Source organism: Phascolarctos cinereus, unplaced genomic scaffold (assembly GCF_003287225.1).
Source record: "Phascolarctos cinereus isolate Bilbo 61053 unplaced genomic scaffold, phaCin_HiC Scaffold_9;HRSCAF=440, whole genome shotgun sequence".
NCBI lineage: Eukaryota > Metazoa > Chordata > Mammalia > Diprotodontia > Phascolarctidae > Phascolarctos > Phascolarctos cinereus.
This window is the reverse complement of record NW_027556402.1, coordinates 264,176,478-264,204,409: the sequence shown is the minus strand read 5'-3', so window position 1 is coordinate 264,204,409 and position 27,932 is coordinate 264,176,478. Positions and strand designations below refer to the sequence as shown.

The 27,932-nt window shown below is 55.4% G+C and overlaps 1 protein-coding gene across 4 annotated transcripts; it reads right to left on the bottom strand.

The window, feature by feature from the left end:
* Positions 1-75: 75 nt before the first annotated feature.
* TOLLIP (toll interacting protein) lies at positions 76-27,470 on the bottom strand. 4 transcript variants are annotated; one of them, XM_020970728.2, is made up of 7 exons: positions 27,330-27,439; positions 23,908-24,093; positions 19,210-19,359; positions 14,536-14,718; positions 9,283-9,435; positions 5,526-5,616; positions 76-2,111 (listed from the first exon to the last, which is right to left on the bottom strand). In XM_020970728.2, the coding sequence occupies exons 2-7, from the start codon at positions 23,908-23,910 to the stop codon at positions 1,897-1,899; spliced, it is 795 nt and encodes a 264-aa protein (XP_020826387.1). In that variant the 5' UTR covers positions 23,911-24,093; positions 27,330-27,439; the 3' UTR covers positions 76-1,896. The 4 variants fall into 4 exon arrangements, with proteins under 4 accessions (XP_020826387.1, XP_020826388.1, XP_078004598.1 ...); XM_020970729.2 differs by having other exon boundaries at positions 23,908-24,090; positions 27,330-27,437; XM_078148472.1 differs by lacking the exon at positions 27,330-27,439 and adding an exon at positions 24,844-27,100 and having other exon boundaries at positions 23,908-24,090.
* Between the last annotated feature and the right edge of the window lie 462 nt (positions 27,471-27,932).

The window sequence follows — 27,932 nt, the reverse complement described above, 5'->3', positions numbered from 1 at the left end:
TCCCTTCACCATGTCCGTGACTTCTTTACTGTTTAGAAAACAGATCAAGTTCCCCAAAAGGACTCTGATTCTCCATTTTAATATACATATAGATGACCATTTATTAAATTAGAAGACCAAAACATATATGTGACAATGAGAGAAAAAATGCAGACACTGGACCCCAACAACAGAAGCAGAGCCTCCCGTGTTCACTGACGCAGGCCCCACCAAGGCCACCCCTGACCCAAGCCCCTAGCACAGGCCAGGGCTGGAAGGGACCCAGGACCCCCAGGGGCTGCCTGCCTGTGGCCACATGCTGTCTGTCCTTGCGGGTCACAGGGCTGTGCCTTGGTGGCTAAGGGCCCATCACATGTTCCCCAAGTCCACGCCAGCCCCATTCCCTGATGGAGAAGCGCCCCCACATTCTGGCATCGTTTCTGCCTCCCAAGCTGCTAAGAACAAATCTCCAGACCCAAGGTAAGGTGGACACACCCCAACAGCAGCATCACACAGGTGCAAAGACAGTGGGGCAGGACCCCAGAGGATGGTGTGGAGGCAGCTGGTCAAAGAACAGGCACAGCTCCCCCTCCCCCGGAGGGCTCCTCCAGGACAGTCCAAGGGCACATTCTCTTTTCCCTCAACATCTCAGACAAGTGGATGAGGTCACTGCCCAAACAGGCCAGTCGTCCACTCTTCCTGAGGCTGCTCCCTGGGAAGGGCACTCAGGTGGTCACTCGGGGCCAGGCCAGCCTCCCCATCACAGCCCGTGTGGCCTTAGGCCCTGGGTAGGCAGGGCCCCTCAACAAAGGAAAACTGAACACTAATCTGAATGGAAAAAAAAAAGTGTGGGGGGGAAATTACCACCTTCCCTGCTCTGAAGATAATGTGCGGTCCCAAAGAAAGAAGCGAGAAGTTTGGTCCTGACCTGAGAACTGAAGCCCCGGACGGGACAACCACCAGCACACACTTGCACGTGCGTGTGTGTACACTACAGGTCTGATAGTCAACATCCAGCACGATGGGGACATGGTATTTTCTGACTGGGGGAAGGGAACGCCCAGACTCTCTGCCTTCCTTGAGACCCCCCAGGGGCCCAAAGGGCTCAGCCTCCAGGGCCCAAGGTCGGCCATCCCCCAGCTGCAGAGGATGGCCGCTGTAAAGTGCACGACGTCTAGGTCCATCAGTGGGGCTCTCTGCCCCTTAGCGCCCCCTCCCACAGAAGGCTCGGCTGCCTGACGGTGGGTGGGTGGGCCCGGGCACCGCCAAGGGAAGAGGGGCTCTGGCACTCGCCCCGGTCAGTAGTAAAGCAACAGGACAGATGGCAAGAATGCGCCCTCGGGCCTCTGCGGCTGACTGGAGCGCACCTGTCAAGGAGGAGGAAGGTCCCCCTTGGGACAGAACTTCAGGAACATTGTAGGAAGAGAAGCATGATCAGAGTGGAGGGGATTCTTAACCAGCTAAAGGTGGTGCATGCTTCCAGGGGGAAGGGGACATGGCATGCCTTGTCACACGTGGTATCCTGGGCAAAGCCGGGACTGACCGCCACGGCCCACGAGGCCACCCGCAGGGAAGGCAGTGGGGCAAGGCGGGGGGAGCAGACAGGCCTTCCCTCTCTGGCCCAGGGCAAGTGGTAACAGAGTGCCCTGAGCCAGAGGTTGAGGGTGCCGGCCCTGCGGTAGGAAGGGGAAGGGGGAGGGTAATAAATACACGTGACACTTCTCCCACCCCAACAAACAGCACATACGGCGTCGCGGCTATGAACTGGAAAAACCCACATGCATCTGCAGAGTGACCCAAAAAATGGCATGTTAATGCCCAAGAAAAAGAGAGATGACAATCACTCGGGGACTCTACGCTGATGCCAGGCGGGGTGAAGGGAGGGGTGGCGAGCAGGCCACGCCCGGGGGGGAGGCCCTAGGATTCCTCCCCGATCTGGAGCAGGGAGTTGATGGCCGCCTCCCGGTTCCCCCTCTGCGCTTCCAGCACCGAGCGGATCACTTCTCTGTCCATGTTGGGGAACATGTCCTGGATGGCTTTCAGGTCCTCTTCACTACACGGCTGCTGGGGACTGACCACTGGAGGGGCCACTGCCAAGGGCACCACCCCTGGGCCACAAACAGCAGGCACTCCTAAGAACAAGAAGAGACACCACTCAGTGTGGGCTGAAGGGCCGGGGAGGGGCCCTGTGGCCAGGCGGGCCAGGAAGGGGGCCACGCCCACGCCCAGCTGTGGGCCTGCTCTCCTAACACCCACAGCACCTACTTCACCATTCTGAAGCCTGCTTCTTTTTTTTTTCTCGTTCCAATGTAACTGAAACATACCCCCAGGGGACATTTCTAAAGTGACCAGAGCCATGCTAGACACCGTGACTCATGTCCAGGAACACCGCATATTGGAAGACCAAGGCCAGGCCGGTGTGAGGGGGCAAGGGCCCTGCCCACCACTGAATGACCCACGAAGACACCAACTTTCTCTGGCTGCAAAGGGCACAGGGCGCGGGCATCGCTTCCCGTCTTCCAGACATTGACCCTGATGGAGGGCATTCCCAGGGCGGGCAGAGCCTGGTCTGGCAGCTGGCTGGGGGATGGGCCCAGGACTTGATAACATAGGGCCAGGTTTTTACATTGGAAAACCCAACCCACCCTGGCTAAACTCAAGGGCAAAGGGAGGCCATTACTGAAGGGGCTTTTATGTTCTTTATCAGTACAACATAATGCAGCTTCGTAACATAGCCTGGCACCCGACTGGACCCATTTGACTTCTGGGGATGTCTCATATTGAACTCTACCCTCTTCCAGTACTCTGCCCAGAAAGCTGCTGGGTAAGTGGCCGCTAACACACGAGCATGAACATTTATCAACTACTAATTTACTGCTGTTTGACCACTGTCTAGAGCCATGTAATCAACCAGGAAGATGGCGGAGTGGGAACGGCCATCTCTGTCTGCCAGCCTTCGTACTTCATTAAAACAGTCCACACGCCTCACTTCCCTCCCCTGCGCAAGGGGGCCCAGTCTGGTCCTCAGAGGGACCCCGGAATAAGAAGAAAGCAGAGAGGCCCTATGGGAGAACCTGTCTGGATGCAGGCCAATCTGCCTGCCTATCAAAGGGGGTCCAGAAAAATCCTAACTTTTTAGGCTCCAAAGCCTCCTCCAAGCCTTCCCCACTCCTTCCCCGAAGCCAAGGTGCCTTGTGAACACTGATGGAGGGTAGGTGGCAGCAGGGCTGCCCAAAGCCCAGCAGACCCTGCCACCAGCAAGCGTGTCTGAGTTTCTACAGGAGCAGCCCTCCGCAGTCAATGTTGACACGCTATATCACCCAAGTGAGTCACTTCAGTGCCTGGGATCTGGCATACAGCGGCACCCAAGCCTAATGCCACAAGGTGCGAGCAAGGCCCGGTGTGCACTTGACGCATTCCCCACAAGCTTGGTGGACCTGGCCTGGACAAAGCCCTCCAGCCCCGGGCAGGGGAAATGACCACAGGAGGCCAGGAGAGGAATCGTCATGAAAACTCAACACAAAGTTGCCGCATCTGGGCTGGACAGCTTCAGCCACAGACCCCGAGCCACGCAACTAACTCAGAGGGGCCAGAGGTCTTAAAGATTAGCCCCAAGCGGGTGAAATGCTGAAAACCACACCTCCCAATCGGAACTGTGCCCTAAGAGGGAGGGCAGGAAGCCGGCCGGTAACCAAAGCCGGAGCGATCAAAGGCCAACAAAAGGCTGCTGGTCTCCACAGTGGCCCCCAAAGGGGAGCTCAGGGCAGGCCTCCAAGCTCTGGATTTGGTCAGGGGCACTACCCCACGAGCGCGACCGATGAGGCGTCTCTCACGCAAGGACAGGCTCTTCCGGGGGTCTGTGAAGGCGCCTGCAACACTCACAGCTCTCTCACCTGCTGTGAGCCCTTGAGGAGCTCCCGCTTGTCCCACGGGCCCCACCACACCCACCGGCCCTGAGCCGGAAAGAAACCACTCAGGGCCCACAGCGGACGCTCAGCACGCAGCCCTGGACCCTGGCCGCCAGTTCCCCCTATTTTAAGTACAACAAACATTTTAGAAGGTAACCTCTAAAAACCTGCCATCTCTATGGAAAAAAAAAGAGCAGGCTACGGTTCTACTGAGCTCTATCTCTCAGGAGATAAGGACCCTGCCCGGGAGTGTGCCCCACGCTCCACAGCTGCCGTGGAGGAGGAAGCCTCAGGGAGCATGGTACACTGGCACCCACGCATCTGTGCTAATGATCCCTCTGAGCAGAACTGGAACCCAGCGCCTGACCATGCCCCAAACTGAACTGCCTCACATTCACAGATATACAGCAGCAGGGGGCCGCAGAGGCCCGGGGCTCATGTGACAGCACTCCAATGAGGTCATCCTCTGCTCCCAGATCCTGGGGGGGGAAGGGGGGAGGAGGAGGAGGAGGAGGAGGAATCTGCTGGGTTTGGACTTGAGACTGGAAATGAGGAAAAGACACGTGGGAGAATGGAGGAAGGGCAGCAAGCAACCCAGCTCCTACGGGAGAAGCCAGATGAAGGACGCAGGGCGAGAGGCGGGAGCCCCAGAGGACTGGCAGTCAGAGCCCTGGCAGAGACAAGATGCACTAACCAGACAGGGCCCCCTCCTGAGTGCTCGGCAGGGGGCCCTATGGGACAGGCACCCATCAGGCCCTCGATGAAAGGACAAAGGACCAGTGGGTACACAAGGCAGCGAGGGTCAACAACCAGGCCAGCCAGGTGGGCATAGGACCGCCCGCTGAGCACTCTGCACAAATTACAGAATTGCCACCAGGCTGGACAAGACCTGAGAGAGAAAGCCGTGTGGCCACGAGGGAACGAAGTCACCGCTGACCGCAAGCTCGCCCCACGGACTGTGTCTGGCCTCGGCGTGCGGAGGGGGCTCTAGCGAGGAGACTCCCTCCCCAGGAGTGGCAGCACCCGGCAGCGTCCCAGAGAAGCCCCTTGCAGGGGAATCGCTGGCCCCCCAACCTCCTGCCCTTGTGGACAGGAAGCCACTCAGCCATGAGCTCCAAGGGACCTGTCTGGAGCTTGTCTGTCTGTCTGTTCCCCCTCAGACTGGGAGTTCCCAGAGGGCAGGCCCTGCCCTTTCTCTGCATCCTCAGGGCTTAGCAAGGGGCTTGCCATGGACCAGGGGCTTCCCAAGTGCCTTAATAAGTGGGAATGTTCCAGCTCCGGAGTCAAGATCCCCCATCCCCCACCTAATTTTTCACTTGAAAGGAGGATGGGGGGAGAGAAGACTTTGCTCCCCATCAGCCACCATCCTGGACCCCCTGAGAAGGAGGAGGCATCTCTAGCACCGGGCAGACAGGAGGTCAACAAGGCCTCCGTGGGGCCGTCTCCCCATTGCCGCTGGACTAAGACCCTGGCCCCTCCTTGGTAAATTCCTCCTCGGCATCTCCATCCCCACCCCCACTGTTCTAAGGCTAGCCTACGGCCCTAGACAGGTCACATGTGAAGTCTCTGCCATCCTGAAAAGGGACTGTGAATGAGGCAAAGCCAAGCAGAGGGAGGAGGAAGGGACAAGCAGCATACCTGTAATGGGCACATAGCCAACCCCCTGCTGGTACACCGTGGGCATCAGGACCACAGGCTGAGGCTGCATCATCATGGCGGTCGGGAGAGACTGCGGATGAAGAGGTGGCAACAGAAGGTCAGTGGGGGCCGGGCAGAGGAAGAACCACCGGCTGACAGCAGTGAGCGGGCAGGCACCATTGAGAAAAGGCAATGCTGCCACTAGCAGCTCAGCTCGGAGCCCAACGGGCGCCCTGCCACCACCTGTGACCTCAGTCACTAGAGCCCCCAGGTCCCGGGGCCGAGACCGCCTGCTCCATCAGCGCAGCATGACGGCCAAGCACCAAGGGGATGCAGCTGGGGGGCAGGCTTGGCACCCGGCCAGTGTTCTTGGACCCTGACCTCACCATAAGAGCCCCCCCAGGCTGGGTGATGCGATTCCTTGTTCCACAATGGGCTGCAGCCTGTTCATACCCAGCAGGCCGCTTCTCCCCGCTGTGCCGTATTCTCTCGGGGGCTTGCCAGAAGGAGGATGGCCCACATGTCCTCCAGCCACTGGCACCCCATCAGCAAGAGCTTCCAGAGGGTGAAACGCGTTGGCTCGTGGGCAAGCCACTGCACCGGGGGGCCGGGGGGTGGAGAAGAGGGTTTGGGGCCAGACTGAAATCCATCCCCAGTCCAGCCGCCCAGTAACCGGTGCTTCCCTTCAATAGAACAGAGCTTCCCACTCAGCAAGAGAGGCTGAACAAGGCTTCCACAGCATCCTTATGCTCCTAACAACAAAACTCCAGAAACTCCATTTCACCTGCTCAGCTCCAACTAGACACCACCGCGGGGAGAGGCAGGAAGAGTGACTGTGCCCTGGCAAGGAAGAGGTTCTTTGGGACTAAGCATCAGTGACAGAAAAGTCCACGCCCAATGAGAGGCTCAGCTCCTTGCCTTTGTAGAAATGAGCCAGTGTAAGAGCCTGTCCAGGCGTGCACGTGTATATGTGCGTGTGGGCAGTGAAAAAGGAAGCTGAAAAAGGAGAGGTGAGACCCCCTCCACATAAGTGCGATGAGACAAGAGCCCAGAAGGCCCCGCCTCTTCCTGGTGCCCTACAAAAGGCTGGCTGCTTCTCCCCGATGGTGCCAGGAAATTATCCCAGAGAAATCCACCCACCGTGCGCCACGGGACACAGCCTGCCCCACCCCCGACTGACTTGTTCCCTGGGACATCATCATGTTGGGCACTCCCCCCAGGATCCAGAAGAGAGCACAGCAAAAGTGTCAAAGGAGGAGATGTGATCTGGTAGACAGGGGTGAGCACCCACTGTGTGCCAGGCACTGTGCTAAAGGCTGGCGATACAACTAAGACAGAGAGGGGCAGCTAGGTGGCCTTGGAGTCAGGAGGACCTGAGTTCAAATCCAGTCTCAGACACTTAACACTTACTAGCTGTGTGACCCTGGGCAAGTCACTTAACCCCAACTGCCTCACCAAAAAGAAAGAAAAAAAAAACTAAGAAAGAGAAAGGCAGACCCTGCCTGCAAGGAGCTTACAATCCAGTGGGGGAAGATGATGCATGCCAGGAAGCTGAAGGGGGGGGAGGGCGAGGCCTGGGGGTACCATTGCACTGGGGGTACAGTGGAGACAGTGCAGTCAAAACCAGGCGGAGCCAGGGTGGCAAAGGGAGAGAGAGCTGGGCGTCTGAACCCTCCTCTGCCTTCTCCTCCGGCCCCCCAATCAGAGGGTCCTGCAAGGTGCGAAGGGTAAAGCTGAAGGATGATCTTCCTAGAAGCAGCCGTGGAAGATGGGCCGTTGGCCCACACAGAGACCTCGAGCGGTAGGAGGGTGGCTCAGACCCTCGAGGGGCCAAATGGTTGCTGAGGGGTCTGAAAGCCAAAGGTCCAAGGTGTTGGGACAAAACTGGAAAACTGGGGAGGCTTCGGCAGAGACTAGGTATGCACCGACACCTCCCACCCTATGTAGAGATGCGGTCAATGTGGGGATGCGGCTTGACCACAAAAGGTAACACCACAGCAAATTAGGGAGCATGGGATAATTCACCTGTTAGAGCGACAGATGAGGAAGAATTTAGGACCAAATGAGACACAGAGAGGATCATGGGATGCAATCTGATTACATGAAATTTTAAAAGTTTTTGCACAAACAAAACCAATGCAGCCAGGAAACTGGGGCAAAAACGTTTTACATCTAGTTTATCTCACATACGGGGAATTGAGTCAAATTTATAAAAATAAGGGCCATTCCCCACTTGTTAAATGGCCAAAGGATATGAACAGGCAGTTTTCTAAGAAATCAAAGCTATGTATAGTTACATGAAAACATGCTATAAATCACTATTGATTAAAACGGGTCTAAGGTACCGCCTCACATGTACTAGACTGGTCAATATGACAAAAAAGGAAAATGACAAATGCTACAGGGGATGTGGGAAACTTGGAACACTAATGCACTCTTGGCGGAGCTGTGAAACAATCCAGCCGTTCTGGAGAATAATGTGGAACTATGCCCAAAGGGCTACAAAACTGTGCACGCCTTTCAGCAATACCATCACGAGGCCTGTATCCCAAAGAGATCAAAGGGGGAGAAAAGGACCTGTTTGTACAACAAGACTTCTAGCAGCTCTTTCTGTGGTGGCCAAGAACTGGAAACCAAGGGAATGACCACCAGCTGGGGAATGGCTGAACAAGCTGTGGCATATGAATGTAAAGGAAACTATTGTGCTGGGAAAAAAAACAAGCAGGGTGAAAAACCTGGAGAAACTTAGACGAGCTGATGCAGAGTGAAGGGAGCAGAGCCGGGAAAACACTGCACACAGTAACAGCCACCCTGCGGGATGGCTGACTTGGACGGGTTCAGCTCCTCTCAGCCACACTAAGATCTGAGACATCTCCAAAAGTCTCAGGGCAGAAAACGCCATCCGCGTCCACAGAACAGCCTGCCGTGTCTGAGGGCAGACTGAAGGGGCCTTTTTTTAACTTATCATTCTTGGGTGTTTTGATCTGAGTTTTCTTTTGCAACATGGCTTATGTGGAAATGTTTGGCGTGACTGCACATGTATGACTGATATCAAATTGCTTGCCTTCTCAAGGAGGGGCGAAGGGAGGGAAGAAAAGAGGGAGAGAATATGAAATCCAACTTTTTTTTTAAAGAATGTTAAAATTTTCGTAATTCAGAAAAAAATGAAAAGGTTTTTTAAAAAGTCTAAAACCAGAACAGCTCTTCAGCCAACAGGAAGAGGTCACCGTCCCCGGGCTGCAGAGCGACCAGATGTAGCAGATGCCTCATCTCAGCCCAGTTTCTACACAGAATCCAAGTACTTTCTGACCAAAGGGCCTAATAAATCAGCCATGACTTTCAGCGCCACCAGGAGAATTTATTCCAAGCAACAAGTGCAAAGCCAGCCTCTTAGGAAGGCAGGGTGAGAATGTGGCTGAGAACAGATCGGCTGGGTCACTGCTGCTTCAACCTTCCAGACCCTCCGACTCCAGGGCACAAAGGTCTCAGTGACAGGCAGCGCAGACAAAACAAAAAACACCAGTTACTGGGCAGCTGGATCAGCCTCGAAGCCCCGTCTCCTAATCCTGCCCCCTCCCGCCACCCGCCCCCTGCACCCCACACAGCAGAAGGCCTGCGAACCCTCATGGGTTTCCTTCCTGGGAAGTCCTTGTTAATGACAGGCACTCCTGGCCGTGAAGAGCCGAGGCCGCCCCTCCTCCTCCACGCGTGGCCCTACCGCCGCAGGCCCACTCCCCAAGCCAAGCTTCCCCCTTACCGTGTAGGACATGACCAAGTTAATCATCCCTTCTTTGTCATCGCCCTGTCTTCCACTTAAGCTGTACCATTCATCCTCCACCTTCCCTTGTTTGAGAGACTCAGGAATCGTGATGTGCGTCCATGCGATGCGGTCATCCATGGAGAAGGCGCGCTGAGAAGAACATGCCGGGTTACTGAGCTCTTCCCTGCCTGCGGCCTCTCGTCAGGACCAGAGCAGACGTCCACCCTGCCCCCACTCCTGCTACAGTGCTCTGAGCAGAAAACTGGCCACAGGCGCACAGGATGCATGTGGATTAGAATACAGTTTTAAACAAAATAAAATAAAAATAATAAACTTTTAATAAAAGTTTTAAAAACAGACGTTAGAAATTGTTTTCACATGCAACTGGAAAATAAAATATTCAGGCAATGGGGTACTGCCCTATAGGAAAACAGAAGGGGAATGGGATAAGAAAAGGGGTGGGGGGAGATAGAAAGGAGGACAGATTAGTGGAAGGGGTATTCAGAATGCATGCCATCTTGGGGTGGGGGGTGGGACGACATGGGAAAAAATCTGCAACTCAAAATCTTGTGTAAGTGAATGTTGAAAACTAAAAATAAATTAATTAAATCATTAAAAACCCTTTGACCCAGCAATAGTACTTCCAGGGCTATATCCCAGAGAGATCATACAAATGAGAAAAGGACCCACATGTGCAAAAATGTTTATAGCAGCTCTTATTGTGGTGGCAAAGAATTGGAAATTGAGGAGATGCCCATCCATGGGGGAATGGCTGAACAAGTTGTGGTATATGAATGTAATGCAATACTATTGTGCTGTAAGAAATGATGAACAGGCAGACTTCAGAAAGACCTGGAAAGATCTGTATGGTCTGTTGCTGAGCGAAGTGAGCAGAACCAGGAGAACGTCGTACACAGTAACAGCCACGTTGTGCGATGACCAACGTTGATAGACTTAGCCCTTCTCAGTAATACAAGGATCTAAGACATCTCCAAAGGCCTCATGATGAAAAATGCTATCCACATCCAAAGAAAGAACTATGGAGTCTGAATGCAGATCAAAGCATACTACTAGCTATTTTTTTCTTCTGTTGTGTTTTGTTTCCTCTTTCTGGTGGTTCTTCTTATCGGCTCTAATTCTTACTTACATCACTAATGTGAAAATATGTTTAATAGGAATGCATATGTATAGCCTATATCAGATTGTGCACTGTCTTGGGCAGGGAGGTGAGGAGGGAGGGAGAGAAAAATTGAAAATTCAAAAGCTTATGGAAGTGATTGTTGATAATTCAAAATAAATTAATTTTTTAAAAATCTGAAAAAAAAAAAGAATACCCCTACCCCTGGCTGCTCCGAGTGGGCAAAGCCATCAGCAGCTCCTGGCCTCGGCCATCTTCTCAACGGTCTACCACCAGGAACGTGTAACTAACAAACCATCACGGCCCCCTCACCTCCCTGGGACGAATTCGGCAGGGAGAGAGGTGGGAGATGAGGGCCAAAAAGGAGCCGGTGCGTCTCCTGGGGCCCCCACAAGCTGGTCAGGAAGAAGAGCCCTTCCTTGCTGTGTGTGAGCCCAGCTGTACCACTCACAGTTTCTCAGCCTCAGTTTCCTTATCTGTAAAATGAGGATAATGAGAGCAGGTCATCACCCTCAGAGGGCTGTACAGACATCTGCAATCATCATTACTACTCTTACGTGACTTTACCATAGGCAACACGCTCCTTGTCACTGCACATGGAGGCTGCTTTGGCAGTCCTCAGAGCTAACTTGGTGTTACGAAGATCTCAGAACAGAGAGGGGGCTCTGGGTCTCTAATAATCCTTTCAGGGAGTGTTTTCTACAGTGGAATTTTTGGGGAGGAGGAAGGGACGCTTCCTCCAAAAACGCCCCAAACCTCCTAACCGCGTGGGCCTGTCAGCAGCCATGGGATGGGGAAGGTGCCACCCCAGTGGGGTCTGAGGCATCACTTCTTTGATCAGATTTGAGATGTCATTTTAAAAATCCTTAAAAAGTTCTATTCCCAGTGAAGCCAGGACAACAGGACCAGGTAGAAGCCAGTGAATTCCACCTTACTTCTCCAAACAGACCTAGAAATGCACCAGACCAAAGCCTGATGAGAAAATCCAAGACAAAGTCACAGTGGGTCCTTTGTCCAGCTCAGGTCAGCAGACCGGAGACAGACAAGGTCTGGCCAGGAGTGACTGCGTGGAGCCTTCCTTCCAGCCCAGGCCGGGGCTGTCCACTAGGGCCAAAGGAGGCCCCACACCCTCTCGATGGGAACAGGAGCCAACTGGCGGGTCTGTTGCCCACTCCCAAGTTTTAGGGCAGAATAAAGATGGGACCCCAGGTGTGGCACTCCCAGGAAAGGGGCAATCATAGGCCCTAGGCAAGGACAGAGGAGAAGAGCAGGTTCAGAAGCAGCAGCTTGGGGGTAGCTCAGACTCAGGAAAAAGCAAGAAACAGGGCAGGAACCCCAGACCAAAGGGGAGTCTGCATTTCTCTCACTCAGAATGAGCTGGCAGGGGCTCAGTCCAGCAGCATCTGCTGTTGTTCAGACCCGCCAAGTCACTAACCTGCCAAGCTCGGACCAGGGAGCAGAGATCAGATTGCCTCTGGAAGCCGTGAAAGTCTGCAGGTCCTGAGCCTAGATAACCCCACGAGAGCAGCAACAGAACCAACCCAGGCCTGCCCTACAGAAGTGTGCCTAGAGCTTACATCAAATCCAAAGTCGGGACACGCACTGGAAGAATCCCACCATAAAAAGCTACCATGGTAACAGAGATGCTGAAGAGAGACATGGTAGAAGAGGACGATGACTCCAGAACATCTACAGGCAAAGCCTCAACAAAAAACAAACAGAAACGGTCACAAATCCAACAAGAATTCTGGATGAGAGGAAGCAAGCGCTTAAAAGGAACCTCACAGCAAACACAAACAGCCTGGAAAACAGACCAGAGAAAAGAACTGCCAGAATCCTTGGATTTGCTGAAAGCCAAGCCCAGAGACCGGACGTCAGATTTCAAGAAATTCTAAAAGAAAACTGCCCAGATCTCTTGGAACCAGGATCCACGAGGTACCCCCGAAAGAACACCCAAAAGGAAAGCATCAAAGCCCAAACCCTGAGCTTTCAGGTCAAAGAGAAAACACCACAAGCCGCCAGAAAGAAAGAATGAGAGTCCCAAGGAGCCAGAGTGGGTACTGCAAGTGACTTAACAGCCACAATCAGAAAGGAGTGGAGAGCCTGGAATGAGCTATTCTAGGAGACAAAGGATTTAGACTTGATACCTGCCCACAAAACTGAACATAATCATCCAGGGGAAATGGGGCCTTTAAGGAGACAGAGGAACCCCAAGCATTCCTGCTGAAAAGCCTCGAGCTTTGGAGAAACTCCAAGTTCAAACACAGGAGTGAAGGGAAACATAAAAAAGTCAACACGAAGGAAGAGGACCAAACGTGGATGGACTGCTCCCACTCTAAATCCACTGCCATCAAGGGCCACAGAGGAAGTCTAGTTAGGCAAGGCTCCACAGCAATTCTGTTACGTCTTGATGTACTTAAGTAAAAGAGGGGGAAGGGGAATACACAGTGTGTGGGGAGGGTGAGGGGGTGAAGAGAAGCTTAGGGAAATGTATCTCACATAATCAGGGCGAGGAGGAGGAGGAGAAGGTCGGAGATGGCATCTTCACATGAGCATCGCTCTCACCTGAACTGGTCAAAAGAAGGAAGAATGCGTGCACACACAGATGCACATACATACACACAAAAACACATTTCACCCAAGGGGAGACAGGAGTGCAAAGGGAGAGGGGCAATAAGAGGGAGGACAAACTCTAAGGACACACAAAAACATCTGTAGCTTTCTTTGAGGTGGTGAAGAAGGGGAATGTGAGGGGTGCCCCTAAATTGGGGCATTGCCAAACAAGTGATAGAATATAAATAACAACCCCAATTCCAAAGGACTGGTGATGAAAACTGCTACCCACCTCCTGAGAGAGGGGCAGGACTGAGGGGTCGCATGAGACCTGGCTTTTTGGTCACAGTCAAGGTGGAAATCTGACTACACATGTATAAGCAGGGTTTTGTCTTCCTTTCATTCTCAACTGGAAGTATGGGGGGGAGAGAAGGATTTTTCCTGACTGAAAAAAATAAAGCATAATTTGAAAACAAGAACAAAACAACTGTTTCCTCTGCTGAATGTTGCTGATGGCCTTTAATCATTGATCCACTGTAGACTGGGTGTCAGGGAGCTTTTGACAGAACCTCACACGTACTTCCTAGGCCAAGCTTTCCAAATTTTTCCAATGTTCATTCTAAATACCCTAATCTAGCACTGTTCTTTTCTAAATCGTATTTTCTCTGTGGTCCAGAATTTGCTTCGGTCAATCTGTCTCACCCATGATTCCTTCTATGTGTCAAATCTAAAACGTTCCAAAGGAACACTTCATCCGGTGTTCTCTGCTAGCCTGTGCATGTTCACATGCTTTAATCCACCTGCAGGGGTGAAGCAGGGCCTGAGCTGCTTTCATTTCTCTCGTCAGATGTGGGGGCATTCTGTCGTGTTTGCTGACTCGGCGAGTCAGACCCTACGCGTTTCCAGAGTGCTGGGGACACAGAACAAAGGCAAATACAGTCCCTGCTCCCAAGGGGCACAGCAACATGATCCGCTGGCATGAGAGGGCACACGCACCCAGGAGGACCAACACACGTATATACCACATACACACCACACACACACACACACACACACACACACACACACACGCACACGCACACACTCTCACACGACACGCACCACACATGCTGTACCCACAGACAGTCAAGATGGAGAAAATGGAAGGCAAGAAACCCCCCTCCGGCTGCTCTGCTGTCACCCCCTCCAGGGGAACCACCATTTATGTGGCACCTTCTCTGGTCCGGCTGCTCCTTCTCCCCCTCCCCTCTCCTGGCCCAGCTCCTGCCTCTGACCCTTGGCCGCTCCCAGGGCCAGCCACGCGGAGGAAGGAGGCCACATGCAAAGGGCCCTGGCCGGGGAGTCCGAGCACCTCCACCCCAATCCTGACTCCAGCTCCTCCTATGAAGAGCTGGCCCGGGGACCCTCCCTCCCAGCCCCGGGCCAGGCTGCCATCCTCATGCCTTGAGGCTTTCTGGGGAAGGGAGGCGGGAAAGCCAGGCCATGGAGGCAGGGGGCAGGGGCGCCGAATCTGTGGCTGCCAGGCCCGGGCAGGCCCAGGTCCCCTTCCTGCATCTCACCTCATCAAAGATCTCCAGGTAGAAAGAGTCCACGCCCGGGGGCACCGTGCACTGAATCACTTTGTTCCACCGAGGGTTCTTGGCACCATTGTGGGCAGTGGCTGTTTCGTATACGGCGTAGCCCAGCCGGATGCGGCAGTACGGATCCATGCGGGTCACGCCGTAGTTCTTCGCCAACTTCGCCTGCAAGAGAACCAAGTCAGGGAAAGGGGTGTGAGGGCCCGGAGCGTCTGCCTGCCTCACGATGGGGGTTCTTTGTGACTCATGCCAGCTGCCAAAACATTTCCTACACTTTGCAACTGAAAATCAGGTCGCCACACACCAGATCTAAGAGCTTTCTTCCCGGTTCCCGCTGACCCGGGAGCCACCGCCCAGATGGGGCTTGAGGAAATCTCCCTAATGGGACAGCATCCCAAAGGGGCCTGGGCTGCTATGGCAGGTGGTGAGCTCCCCGTCCTCAGAGGGGGCCTCAAGCAGAGCCAGATTCCCCCTGGCAGAGATGCCTCAGGGATTCCCCCAACTCCTAGCTGGTACCTATCATGCATACACAGCTACCCTCAAACGGAACATTAAGAGAAGAAGAGTAAAGGCAGCTAGTCATTTCAGCCATGGACAGGGGCCACTAAAAGACATAAAACACCCCACTTCTGGGACCACCTGGCAATGGATGGCGCCTGACCTCACACTCGCCACTGAGGCCTGTCCAGCTCTGGCCTCCTAGAAAGGAGAGGGCACAAGGCAGGAACCTTGGAGTAAATACAAGAGATCTCCCTGTGCCAATCCAACACAAGCAAGCCCACCCCTCGCCTTCTCCCCCACCTGGGCCACAGACTCACCCCCTTCTGTGCCTCAATGTCCTCCCAACGCCCACGTCGTGGGTGCAGCCTCAGGATGCCTAGGCCTCGCTGGCAGCCAGTGGCTGCACTCCCCCAATTCGAGCAGGCCCCGTCCCACCGAGAACGTATGGAGCTCTGACCAGTGCTGGCCCCGCACTCTTGGAATCCATAACACCAGACGTCCATCAGGAGAGGCAGCCTCACCCTCCAGGCACGCCCATCTGCTGACGGCAGTCACTGCCAGGGCTCAGAGCGGCCTCTCCCGAGGGAGGCCTAGTGCCCGCTGGCAACCCTGCCCAGCGCTGGTGGGTTAGGGCACGTCTCGGGGGCAAACAGTGTGGATGGCCATGGCCTGGGCCCCCAGGGGCCCCTCAGCTTCCTCACTTTAGAACTACATGTGGCAAAGGGGACGTGTTTCAGATCTTAAATGTCCCCCGATGCAGCTGACCTTTTGTCTCCCAGCCTAGAAGTGGCAACTCCCCTGTGATTTTCATTCACACAAGCCGCCTTTCTGGGGAGCCTTCCCAGGAGACAGCCTCACTGGGCTCAGGACTGCCCTGGTCTGTGAGGCTGGCCCCAAAAGCAAAAGGAAACTCAACACACTGGGAGGGCCCTGGCCTCCAGGGAAAGAAGCACTGATGGGAAGCAAGAAGGCCCAGCGAGCTTCATTCGTGTGAGGCAGCGGACCAATGAGGCGAGGCTTTTTTTTTTAAAGAAATACATCTCTACTTTGAGAACCAGATGGATCTGCAGGCAAACTCTACCCAACATTTAAAGAAGCAGCTCCAATTTCACATTTATTTTTTGCAAGAACTGTAAGAAATGGCACCTTTTTAAATTCCTTCTATGAGACAAATCCAGTCCTGACACCTAAAGCAGGGAGAGATAAATCATTAAAAGGAAACTAAAGAAATAAATTACTGTTGTTCACTCATGTCTGACTCTCCACGGCCCCATTTGGGGTTTTCTCAGCAGAGATGCTGGAGTGGTTGGCCATTTCCTTCTCCAGCCTATTTTACAGATGAGGAAACTGAGGCACACAAGTAAATGGGACTGGCCCAGGGTCACACAGCTAGGAAGTATCTGAGGCTGGATTTGAACTCAGGTCTTCCTGATGCCAGACCTGATGCACTGCACGACCTAGCTGCCTAGAAAATTAGGAAAACTCTCAATGTGACAGGCCATATTAAAAATAAAACCAACAGAAATCATGAGGGAGAGATGCAGCTAAAAATCAACAATTCGCTTCAGTAAAGGAGCAGGACAGAAACGAGCCCCCCAAGCCTCACCATTTCTGTGGGTGTGCTGACGGGAGGCCCGCAAGTTCCGAAGTGGAGGTGAGGAAGGAAAGTGCAGAGGCCATGAGGCACAGCTAGTGCAAAAGCACAGGGGCTGGAGACGGAAACCTCAGCGTCGGCAGCATGGCTGAGTCAAGGGTAAGGCACAGGGAGGGGACGCAGCCCTCGGCAGGCCTCAGAGAGATCTCCGGACAGGGAATGAGGAGCAGAGGATCATAGGAGATGAAGCAGACAAAGGTGTCGCCCAGACAAAGGAGAACAAGGAATCTCTGGGAAGGCCCGCTACCCTAGGCGAGGCGCACATGTACTACGCGCACACGCTCAGTGGCTGTGGACGCGGGACGCCGCCCCCTTTGGTGGAAGGCCCTTGGAATGATGCCCCCAAAGCCAGGGAAAGAAGGGCAGGTTTCTGTCCCGGCAAAGGCCTTGAAGCCGAGCAGCTGCCACCGCCACTGGCTTCACATGCTTTGCCTCTGGCCACCTGGATAGAACCCTCACTGGCCTGGGGCTCTTCCGACTTTTCCTCTAGACAGTCACAATCCTGGCTACTGGAATGAGAAGGGCAGGCTGAGACACAGCAGTGGAGACAGGGCCCCCTTCCTCACTCCACATCTCGGGCCTTCTCCTCACCCACCAAATGGGCTTCAACAGGAGGGAGGGCAGTAGTGAGACCACCAGCCCCTGTGAACAAGTCAGAAGAAAAGAGAAAGGCCAGAAAACGGCCCGGCACAGAGCAGCAGCACCTGCCACAGGCCTCGTTTGATGCAAAAACAGGTGAAACACAAAGAGGCAAAGGGGGTGCCTTTGGGCGTCACCATCATAGTTCCTACCAACGTGCCCACACGGAGGGGAACGGCCAAGATGTGGAAGCTAAAGCTGGCAAGGCCTGGGTCACTCAGCGAAGCCCAAGCCGCAACAGCTGAAGCCCCGGGGCACCGGGGCAGAGGATTAGGACCTGAGAACAAGAGGCTCCATCGTGCAGGAGGACAGAAAGGGGGCTGGATTGGGGGGATGCTCAGGCCAGGAGAGCCGTACTTGGGAGTCCGACCCCGCAACCCCCCGCACTGCAAGTGGAAGCTGCGCTGGCCAGAGAAACAGCAATCAGACAGACCGAGGGCGAGGCGGGCAGGGGAGGTCAGATGCTAGATCAGCAACCTGTGACAGACGCCATGGACGCCGACGGGCCACCACCGAGCAAGAGAGGCTTCCTGCGGCCGCAGAGCCCACAGCCTGGCAGAAGGAGGAAGGTGGCCAGAGCATGGGCAGCAGGGCAAGACAGCGCCACTTCCTCTCTTTCTCTCTGAGCCCAGGGCCCCCGAAGGAAGAGGCTGGAGATCAGGGAGCTCGGCCCGAAAGCGTCCAAGGCAGAGCCAGGGTGGCCTCACAGGCCTGACTGGACTCACCCGCCAGACTGAAGAGAGAGGGGCAGTAGGTGGTGACACTGGAAAAGCGCGGGGCTGACCCCGCAGCGCACAAGGGGGTGGTCCAACAGGGTAAGTGCTGTCCCTTCTTATCTAACCCTCTCTTCTGTCTGTCTTTTCTGGACTGAAATGTTCCTGTCTGATTCCTAAATTCACAAAAAATACCCAAACCAATTTAGACATTTGACTGCGGGCGGCCGAGCCAGAGAAGTGGGTGGGTGAGCCCACAGGGTTTTCTGGAGCCCCGCTGCCGAGTGGCCTCCTTCTGGGAGACGCCCTTCGGCCTACGCTAAGAGCCCGCAGAATGCAGGCTGCCCCAAGGACTCTCCCAGGCCATGAAACCCAAGCAGCCCCGGCTGCCTGAGGATGTGGGCCCTGTGAGGGAGGGTGCCCGGGGCGGGGCTCCCCAGATCCGTCTATCTGCACAGTTGTTGTGCCAACTGCTTCAAGCTCCAAACCATCATCAGACAAGCCTCTCGATCGCGCTCCAGACAAAAATAAAACCATCACATTAACAAGCCACACGGGAAAACTTCCACTCCAGACTGGGACGTGCAGATGGACAGAATGGTCTGCATTCACCCCCAGCACACCTCGAAGACCCCTGGCACAGCCACCCCCTGCAAGGAGACCACAGAGCAGCAAAGACACTGAGAAACCAGGACAGGTCCTCAACAAGGATGCGGGATCCCCGATGGACGGCCGGGAGTGCGCTGCCCGCCTGTAGCCTTTGTGGATGGCTGGCCCAGGCCGCAGAGAACAGGAGCCCTGGGACATGGAAGCATGCATCCACTGACGTAGGGCAGCCCACCCTTGGCTGTGACCTGCCGCCACCCTCTGGGTAGCCAGAGGCAACATTCAGCAGGGTCAAGGCTTTGTCTTCTCTCCACTGTCTAAGGAGGATTTTCAAGATAAACTCTCAGCTATGAAAAAGGCAAATCACTCCCATGCACAAAGAAATCCTTTCACTTTGGCCATCTGAAAAGCTGCCCTCCAGTGAATTTCTCTGGGAAAAGCCCGAAGCCCTCTCCCACGCTCCCACGTGTGCCCAGGGCCCACAGCGCCCGCCCTTCTCCTGACCACCTGGCCAGACCCCAAGGGAAGAGAGGAAGCCAGTACCTGCACCACAGTGATGCTGAGGCGACCCAAGGTGTTCAAGGCTCCGCCGTACTGTAACTGCTGCGCAGCCTGTGCGTCCAACTGGATCTGCTGCTGCTGCTGCGTGGGGGTGATGCGCAGGAAGTCCTGGGGCAGCTCGCCAATGTAAACCTGGAGGAAGAGAAGGGCGCGGCTGAGCGGGGCGCCTCAGGGTGGGGGCGGGGCCGGAGTGTCCACCTCTCTGGACAGATCCCAAGGCTGGCAACTTTGTCCCCGGACAGAGCCCCCACGGCCTCGTGGAGACGGCAGCCCCGGGACACACGGAGGCAGCTCCCCTGCACCCCTGCTGTCTCCTCATCTCTCAGCCGAATGGCCTCATCGTGGCCACCTCCCCAGCTCATTCAGCAATGCCCAGCTCCCACAACTAGCCACCACACCCCAGAGGATATTGGGGGAGGGCAAAGGACAGACCTTCACCTCCCCCTCCCACAAGCTCTGCCTCTCCTACAGCAGCAGCCCCAGATGACACGGTCCCATTGCTGGCTGCAAACCCACCACCTCACCAACTCATGGTGTGAACAAATAGGGAGGGGGAAGAGAGTAAGCATTTATACAGAACCTGTCCTGTACCAGGAACTTTACAAATTCTATCTCATTTGGGGGGTGTGTGTGTGTGTGCGTGTGTGTGTGTGTGTATGTGTGTGTGTGTGTGTGTGTGTGTCTCTCTCTCTCTCTCCTCCACCCCCCTACTCCGGTCTTTCCCACATCACACTTGGGATGTTGAGGGTTTTGTCCACACGTGCCAGACTATTTATTTATCTCTACTGAATTTAATCTCATGAAGTCTGGCCCAAGGCTCCAGCTTCTTGGGGCCCTCCTTCTGGCTCCCGACTCTGTCATCCACAGCATTGGTTGCCTCTCAGCTCTGTGCCAGCTGCTCAATGGGTAAATTTGCTACATACATCTTGGATAAAAATGGCAGATGGCAGGTACAGATCCCTGGGGCCTCCTCCACTTGAGACCTCCTACCACAATGACAACGAACCATGTACGGCCAGCCTGTGAGTCTGGCCATCCAACCACCTCTGAATCTGTCTGACTACACTGAGGAAACAGAGAATATTACCCAGTTCACGCATCCCTTCATGAATGCGCACGTTCTTTCTGCGCTGAAAAGAGCTCGTGGGTAGGGAGGACCCAGGTCATACTTGTTTGGTCACCCACAGTGGAGGCACACCCTGGTTATCTGACTGATGTTGACATGGCAGCAGGCCTCAGAAATCCAACCTTGAGGCCTCTGGTGACTTGGGAATTTTTTTCCCTCTTACAAATGAGGCAACTGAGGCCCAGAGGGATCAAGGTCACACAGCTTGACGGTGACACCCCAAGAGTCTCCCGGCCGGGCTGCCCTGACACAATTCAGCAGGTCGGCCCTGTGTCGTACTCGGCCTCTCTGCACCCGTCCAAACAGACCTTTTGATAATTTTCATTTCACAAAGAGATCAAAGAAGAAGGAGAAGGACCTCTCCACCTCTCCACAGTCACATTGACAGCAGCTCTCTTTGTGGTGGCCAAGAACTGGAAGCTGAGGGGACGCCCCTCCACTGGAGAATGGCTGAACGAGGCGTGGTGCATGAACTGTGCTGAAAGAAATGATGAGCGGGCAGACTTCAGAAAAACCCAGGAAGACTCCAAGGAGCCAACGCTGAGTGAAGCGAGCAGAGCCAGGAGAACGTTGGACACTGTAGCAGCAACGCTGTACCAATGAGCAACTGTCAATGATTGGCCCTTCTTAGTGACACGATGATCCGAGACAATGTCGAGGGACTCAGGATGAAAAAGGCTCTCCAAGGAAACCGATGAACTTGGAGTACGATTAAAACACCCTTTTTAAACTTCATTTTCCTGTCTGTCACTGGCCAGTTGTCTTCAGTCACGTCTAACTTCATGACCCCGTTTGGAATTTTCTTGGCAGAGGTACTGGAGCGGTCCGGCTCATCTTACAGATGAGGACACTGAGGCAAGCAGGATCAAGTGACTTGCTCAGGGTCACACTAGTCAGTGTTGGAGGCTACATTTGAACTCAGAAGCCTGACACTCTGCACTATGGCGCCACCTAGTGGCCCTGTAGCTGGGTGTTTTCTTTTGGAACATGGCTAACATGGAAATGTGTTTTGCATGACTTCACGTGTACAATCGATATCAAATTGCTTGCCTTCTCAAGGAGAAGGGTGGGACAGGAGCGAGGGACAGAGAATTTAGAACTCAGAATTTTTTTATAACAAATGTTAAAAAAATTTTACATATAATTGGGAAATATTTAATGAAATAATGTCACAAAGAAAAATTTCATTTTCTTTACAACGTCCCCCACCAAGACTGATCGAAGTCCATACATCAGCAGAAGCATGAAGAAGTCAGCAGCCTCGGGCCCAAGGACCAGCTTAAATTAGGGGCTGGACCCCGGGCTCCATTTTGGTCAGGTACCATCGAGCGCTCCTAACTAGATCTGGGAGCTTATGTAAACCTGCTCTTCCCCGCAGCACGGCACCAATATTCATGACTCCAAAAACCAGGGCCAGAGGACACCCCCAACTCAAGGCTGTGCAGATTCACTGTGCGCAAAGCCTCAGTTCAGAAAATCAGCCACAGCTTCTGCCAGTTCTCATGGCCTAACTATGCAAAGGATTCCAAATGAATGACCACCTCTAGAGCTGCCAACATCTTACACTGTGTTAGGAAACGAAAGGCTTCTTGGCGTCAGCATTTAAGATGTCTGTCAGCAGGAAGATGCCTTTTTAAAAAGTACAAAGGAGGAAAAACCAACCCCATGCTACAGAAACGGAGACCTGACCAGCACGCTGAGGCGCTCTGGGCTTCGTCCATTCAGCCAGTCAGAAGCGTTCACTAACCCTGGGAATGAAGGTCACACCAGAGCCAACAGAGCTTGAACATTTTCTTTGGGACCTCCTCCCGAGCAGCCCCCACTCCACCCCAATGATAACCCTTTCCTCTCTCCAAGCTAAGTCTAGACTCCAAATTTACCTCCAAGAACCCTAAAAGTGAAGGGGCCTAGAGGCCCAAACCATCTGGTCCGTGCAGCTCATCCCTCAATGGCAGTCTCCTGGTGCCAAAGACATCCACCTTGCCTTGCTTCCTAGCTGTGTGGCTGGGCATGAGCATCTCAATCAACTAAACTTCATTAAACACCTACTGTGTGTCAGACCCTGGGTACGTGTATGAAGAAAGAACCAATTCCTCCTCACCAGGAGCTTCCATTTCTCATGGGGAAGAGGCAGACATATGGATGTGTATATTATATAAACGTGCAGGTAACAGCCCCCCACACCCACACGCCCCAAATGGTTAAACCCAAGGTGGCAGTTCATGGAGGCAACTGGACACAGAAGAGGGTGTCTGAGCTAAGCCTGTCTTGGGAAGGCAAATGGCCGGCCCCAAAGGCACCAAGAAGCCAGGTAATGGCGCGGTGGCCAGTACGGACAGGGTGGGAGCCACACCAGGGAGGCTGGAAACTCTACCCACACACCAATGAGATCATGGCCACTCGGTGCTCCGCTGACCCCAAAAAAGCCTCAGAAACTTCTTCTCCTCTGAATTCCCATGAGGACCAAGGGGTCCTGGGATGAGGGGTGGGCTGCAGGAAGCCTAACACATGGGCAGCTCTGGGGCTCTGCACACCGGCAGCTCCAGCTGGGAAGGCTGGAATGCCACAGGGGATGCCCGGTGCTGGAAGCCAAGTTGTCCTGAATGCTCAGATAAACCAAAACAGCCCAAAGATCGGCAGCTCGGACCTTCCTTCTTCTCACTGTGCATGTGTGTGTGTGTGTGTGTGCATGCGTGTGTCCATGCACATGCCTGTGTGTGTGCACATGTGTGTATCTGTGTGTGCGTGTGTCTCTGTGTGCATGTGTGTCTGTGTGTGCACACGTGCGTGTCTGTGTGTGCAAGTGTGTCTGTGTGTATGCACATGTGCATGTGTGTCTGTGTGTGCATGCATGTCTGTGCGTGTGTCTGTGTGCACATGTGTGTGTATCTGTGTCTGTGTGTGTGCACATGTGCGTGCGTGTGTATCTGTGTCTGTGTGCGTCTGTGTGTGTGCACATGTGCATGCGTGTGTGTCCTGCGTGTGTCTGTGTGTGTGAGTGTGTCTGTGTGTACGAATGCGTGTCTGTGTGTACAAATGCGTGTCTGTGTGTGCACGTGTGTGTGTGTCTGTGTGCATCTGTGTGTGTGCACATGTGCGTGCGTGTATCTGTGTCTGTGTGCGTCTGTGTGTGTGCACATGCGTGTGTGTCCTGCGTGTGTCTGTGTGTGTAAGTGTGTCTGTGTGTACGAATGCGTGTCTGTGTGTGCACGTGTGCGTGTGTCTGTGTGCATCTGTGTGTGCATGTGTGTCTGTGTGGGCAGCCAGGGACAGAGACGCCACCTGTGCTTTCCTTGCAGGACCCTCTCTGATCAGTCCCAGAGGCAGGTGAGAAGCCAGGTCCTTCCTGCTCCACTCCAGGAGCTAGCAGGTGCCGCTACACTCTTGGGGTGTTGAGGACTCGCGGGTGCACAGCCACCTGGCTTTGTCACTAAAGCAGGCACAAATGGTGAGGGGGTGAGAACCCTAGAACCCAAGCCCAACACAGCGGGACCCAAGCTGGAAGACCTGGGACGAGACAACAGAAGTGAAGGGGACCAGGAAGCCCAGCTCACCATGTCCTGTTAGGGGGATCAAGACAAAATGACGACTCCAGTTCAGAGGACCCTAAAAGGTACGGGGCGGCTGAGGGAGGGTCCGGGCAGACGTCAGGGCCGAGTGTGCAAGGGCTGGGCCCAGAAGGATCCTTCTTCTCTTGGCCTGGTCAGCCAAATCGACACAGGTGCTCCGGGTACCGGCTGCTAGGTACAAAACGCAGGATTCCAGACCCAAGCTTGGCCACTACTGGCAGGTGAGGCAGCAGCACCTCCAAAGCCTCAGGCTGGCCGCAGCCTTGGGCTGAAGGCCTGAGCTCAGCGCTCGTTCTCCTGCTCCTTCCCCCTCCCCTCAGTCCTCTCATTCCCTGCCTCGGGCTCCCGTCTGCAGTCCCCTCTTTCCTGGCACCTGCCACCTGTCTCTTGCCAGGATGGCCACAGGCTCACCCTCCCCTAGGCACCCTACGCCCCCACTGCCACAACTGACCTGAGTCTCCTGCTCCTAGCCACGGCTGCTGAGGCCTGAGGCCCTCTCGCCTCAGAACATCCCTCCTTCCATCACTAAGTTCCTCCCAGCAGCCCAGGCAGGGCCTCCGTGCCCTCGATACCACCCACCCGTCTTCCACCTCTGCTGTAAAACAAGGCTAACAGCAGCATCTCCCTCCCAGAATTGTCGTGACAATCAAACGAGACCCATCTTGTGAGCTCTTAGTGCAGGCCCTGGCACACAGTCGGCGCTACATAAGTGTCAGTCATCACCATCATCCCACAACCCCACACTCCTGCCTCCGCCATTCTCCCATTAACAACCGGCATCTGTGTGGCTCCTGATGTTGGCAAAGCTTGCTACAAAATCAGCTCATGTGCTCCTCACAACAACCCTGGGAGGGAGGGGCTGTTATCATCCCCATTTTACCGACAAGGCCAACAGAGGTGAAGTGAGTTGCCTGGGCTCACCCATCCAGGAAGTGTCTGTGGCTGGATTTGAACTCAGGCCTTCCTGACTTTGAGAGCAAGCTGCTATCGATCAGCCTCACTTTCTTCCTTCCCACGTTTTTTTTGCTGTCCCAAAAAAGGCTGCTGTGAACACGTGGGTATTTCTGTCTTTAACTTCCTCACTGGGCCAAAGGGAAGAAACACTTCAGCAACGAGCCTGTGTTCTTGCCAAAGACACAATGAGATCAAAGTCCTTTCCCGGGGAAGGACTGACGTGGTTGTCACATGCTGGGGAACACTGGGAGTGAATGTGGCCAGGGTCATCCGGGAGGGCAGGTTAGGAAGGGCTTTTATCCTGGGGGTAATAGGGAGTGGGTGGAGGTTACAGGGTAGGTGAGAGAGAGACGGTCAGTCCTGGGCTTCAGGAGAGTCCCTTTGGTGGCTGGGTGGAGGATGGGCTGGAGGGGGGAGCCTGAGGCAGGCAGGACCCCCCTATCTCCCAGACATGAGGGGGTGAGGGTCTGGGTCCAAGGAGAGGAGACTCTAAAAGAGGCCTTGGTGACAGTTTTGGACGTGGGGACAAGAGAGAGAAGAGTCCAGGATGACGCCTCAGTTGTAAATGCGGCTGACCAGAAGGAGGGGCTGCCATGGGCTGAAAGCAGTGAGTCCACAATCATCGCTGACAAAGCCCAAGGGACAACAGACCCTAAAGTCTAGCATGGAGGTGGTTCTCCGAAGCAGACGGCTCCAGAGGAAGGGTCGCCACCAATGAGGCCCACACAGCTGGAGGCAGGAAGCCCCTGGGCTCTCCCGGTTGGGGACTCCACAGCCCAGCTCCTCCCTGAAGACCGCCTGAGGAAATGCTGGGCACAAGTCACAAAAGGGGCAAGAGAAAATTCTGGCTCCTCCAGACCCACTTTCATTAGGCTGCAGGAGAGGTCCTGGGGAAGCCTCTCCTCAGGGAGACGTTCGGCAGTGCCCACTGAAACCGGCCTGGCTCCTCGCTCAGGCCTTCAGCGCCTTGGGAAGGCCCAGGCTTCAGCCCCTCACAGAAGGAGCAGATGAAGGATTAGGGCTAGACCACAGCCACGATGGCACAGTCGAATCTGGAGGGACCTGAGTTCAAATCTGGCCTGAGACACTGGCTAGCTGTGTGACCCTGGGTAAGTCACTTAACCCCTCTACCTCCGCTTCTTCATCTGTACAATGAGCCTCCAGTACCTCCACCCAGAAAACCCCAGATGGGGTCATGAAGAGCCCAACACGACTGAAAGGCCTGAACAACGGCAGAAGCCCAGGATCTCCGCCAGCTCACTAACGTAAGGGTATGGGGGGAGGAGGCTGCGACCTGTCTGCACATGACCTAGACTCCAACTCGTGGAGAAGGGCCCTTTCAGAAGCCGGCATCATGTCACCTTCATTGCAGCAGACACAGAGCACTCCTCCTCCTCCCGAAGATGAAAACCCCCCGACTGAGGAAAAGGAGGACATGCAGACGTGGGGGCTGCCATCCCCCCTGCAGCCTGAGGACCCCCAGCACTTCCCAAAAAGGACAAAGGGACAGGAGGGGGGTCACAGGCTCCTCTCCTCACCACACCGATGGGTTGGGTTCACCCTTGGCCCTGGGAGCTGCCTGTCTGACAGCAGAAGCTGCCCAACAGGTCTGGCACAGGGCGGCACTGACTAGGACCTTTTCTCTGCCATCTGAGCGGGCCGGACAAAAAGGACGAGCCCGTGAGGATGGGCCACTTCCACCGTCTCCCCACACAGCCGGCCCCCTGACCCCAGCCCAGCTCAGCAGGGGGAACGGCTCTCGGCAGCAGGGAAGCAGCGTCTCCCAGCCCAAGGGGCTGAGCTGGCTTCTGTGGCACTCTCACGGGGCAGAAGCGGGGGAGGACGCCCCAAGTCTGCAGAGCAGCCCTTAGGGAGCCGGGCTTTCCTGCCCTCCCCCTCCTGTTGGAAGGTGAGTCAAGCCAAGGCTGCTCCGCTCCCAGCCCAGAGGGCAAGGGCAGGGGGACAGCAGATCACCCCCTCTTCTCCAGGGCGCAGGGCCCAGCCCCCCAAGGAACACAAAACACCATCGACTGTGCCCCCGCCCGCCCCATGGGGGGGCGCGCAAAGCTCCCTACAGAGTGAGGAGGAGCGAGGGAGACCTGGGGAGGAACAGCCCCGCCCTTCGCTGCACCCTCAAACTCGCTCGTCTGCCTTTACACTGGGGACGGCCCCCTTCCCCAGGACCCCAACCAAAATGGAGGGGAGCCTGGTCCTCGCCCCCGAGGACCCCAACGTAGGGGGAGAAAGGAGGGTCCCGGAGCCCGGCCCCTCCCCCACGAGGCCCCAGAGCCCGGCCCCCCTCCCAAAGATCCCACAATGGGGGGGAGGGGATTACAGAGCCCGGCCCCCCTTCCCCCGAGGCCCAGGAGGGGGGAACGGGGTGGGGTAATCAGAGGTGTAAGTCCCAAGGCCCCCCCTCCCCGGGGACCCCCGAGCGTCCCCCTCCGCCTTACCGGGCCCCGCTGGGTGCTGACAGTGGTCGCCATGGCCGCGTCACCCGCTCACCACCCGGACCCGGACCCCGAACACCGGCGCCTCCTCCCCTTCCTCCTCCACTGTCGCCGCCTCGGGCTCGTCAGCTGACTGACCGCCCGGCCGGCCCCGCCCCCGCCCCCGACCCCGGCGCACGGCGCGCAGCCTCACTGCGCAGGCGTAAGTAGGGCCGTGCCCAGCAACAGCCGGCGGGGGGCGGGGCAGCTTCCGCTTCCGACACCCTTTGCGTTCCGCCCCGCCCCCTGCGGAGCCCGGATGTTCTAGGACAAATTCGCGTCTGCGCAGTTCGCCGTCCTCGCGAATGCCTCCTGGCGGCCACTCTTGCGCACGCAACCGAACCCGGTCCGCCTGGGGCATGGGTGGCCCGGGGAGGGCGTGAGGGGACCTCGAAGGACCACCACAAGGGAGGGTCCGGCCAGTCCCTGTCCCCGCATCTCTGAAATACTTCCAAGGACGGGGAGCTCACCCCCTTTCCAGGACCTCCCCCTCTGACTTAGGACGGCTCTCACCGTTGGGGTTCCAGCCGCAACTTCCTCCCCCACACGTGGAATGACCACAAAGGA

Excerpts from the sequence above, each read along its gene's own strand:
- TOLLIP (XM_020970727.2), bottom strand. The coding sequence starts at position 27,362 with ATGGCGACCACTGTCAGCACCCAGCGGGGCCCG. Across the intron at positions 14,719-19,209 it reads TCAGCATCACTGTGGTGCAG|GCGAAGTTGGCGAAGAACTA; the intron begins GTACTGGCTTCC and ends GTTCTCTTGCAG. Across the intron at positions 5,617-9,282 it reads ACTTGGTCATGTCCTACACG|TCTCTCCCGACCGCCATGAT; the intron begins GTAAGGGGGAAG and ends CTTCATCCGCAG.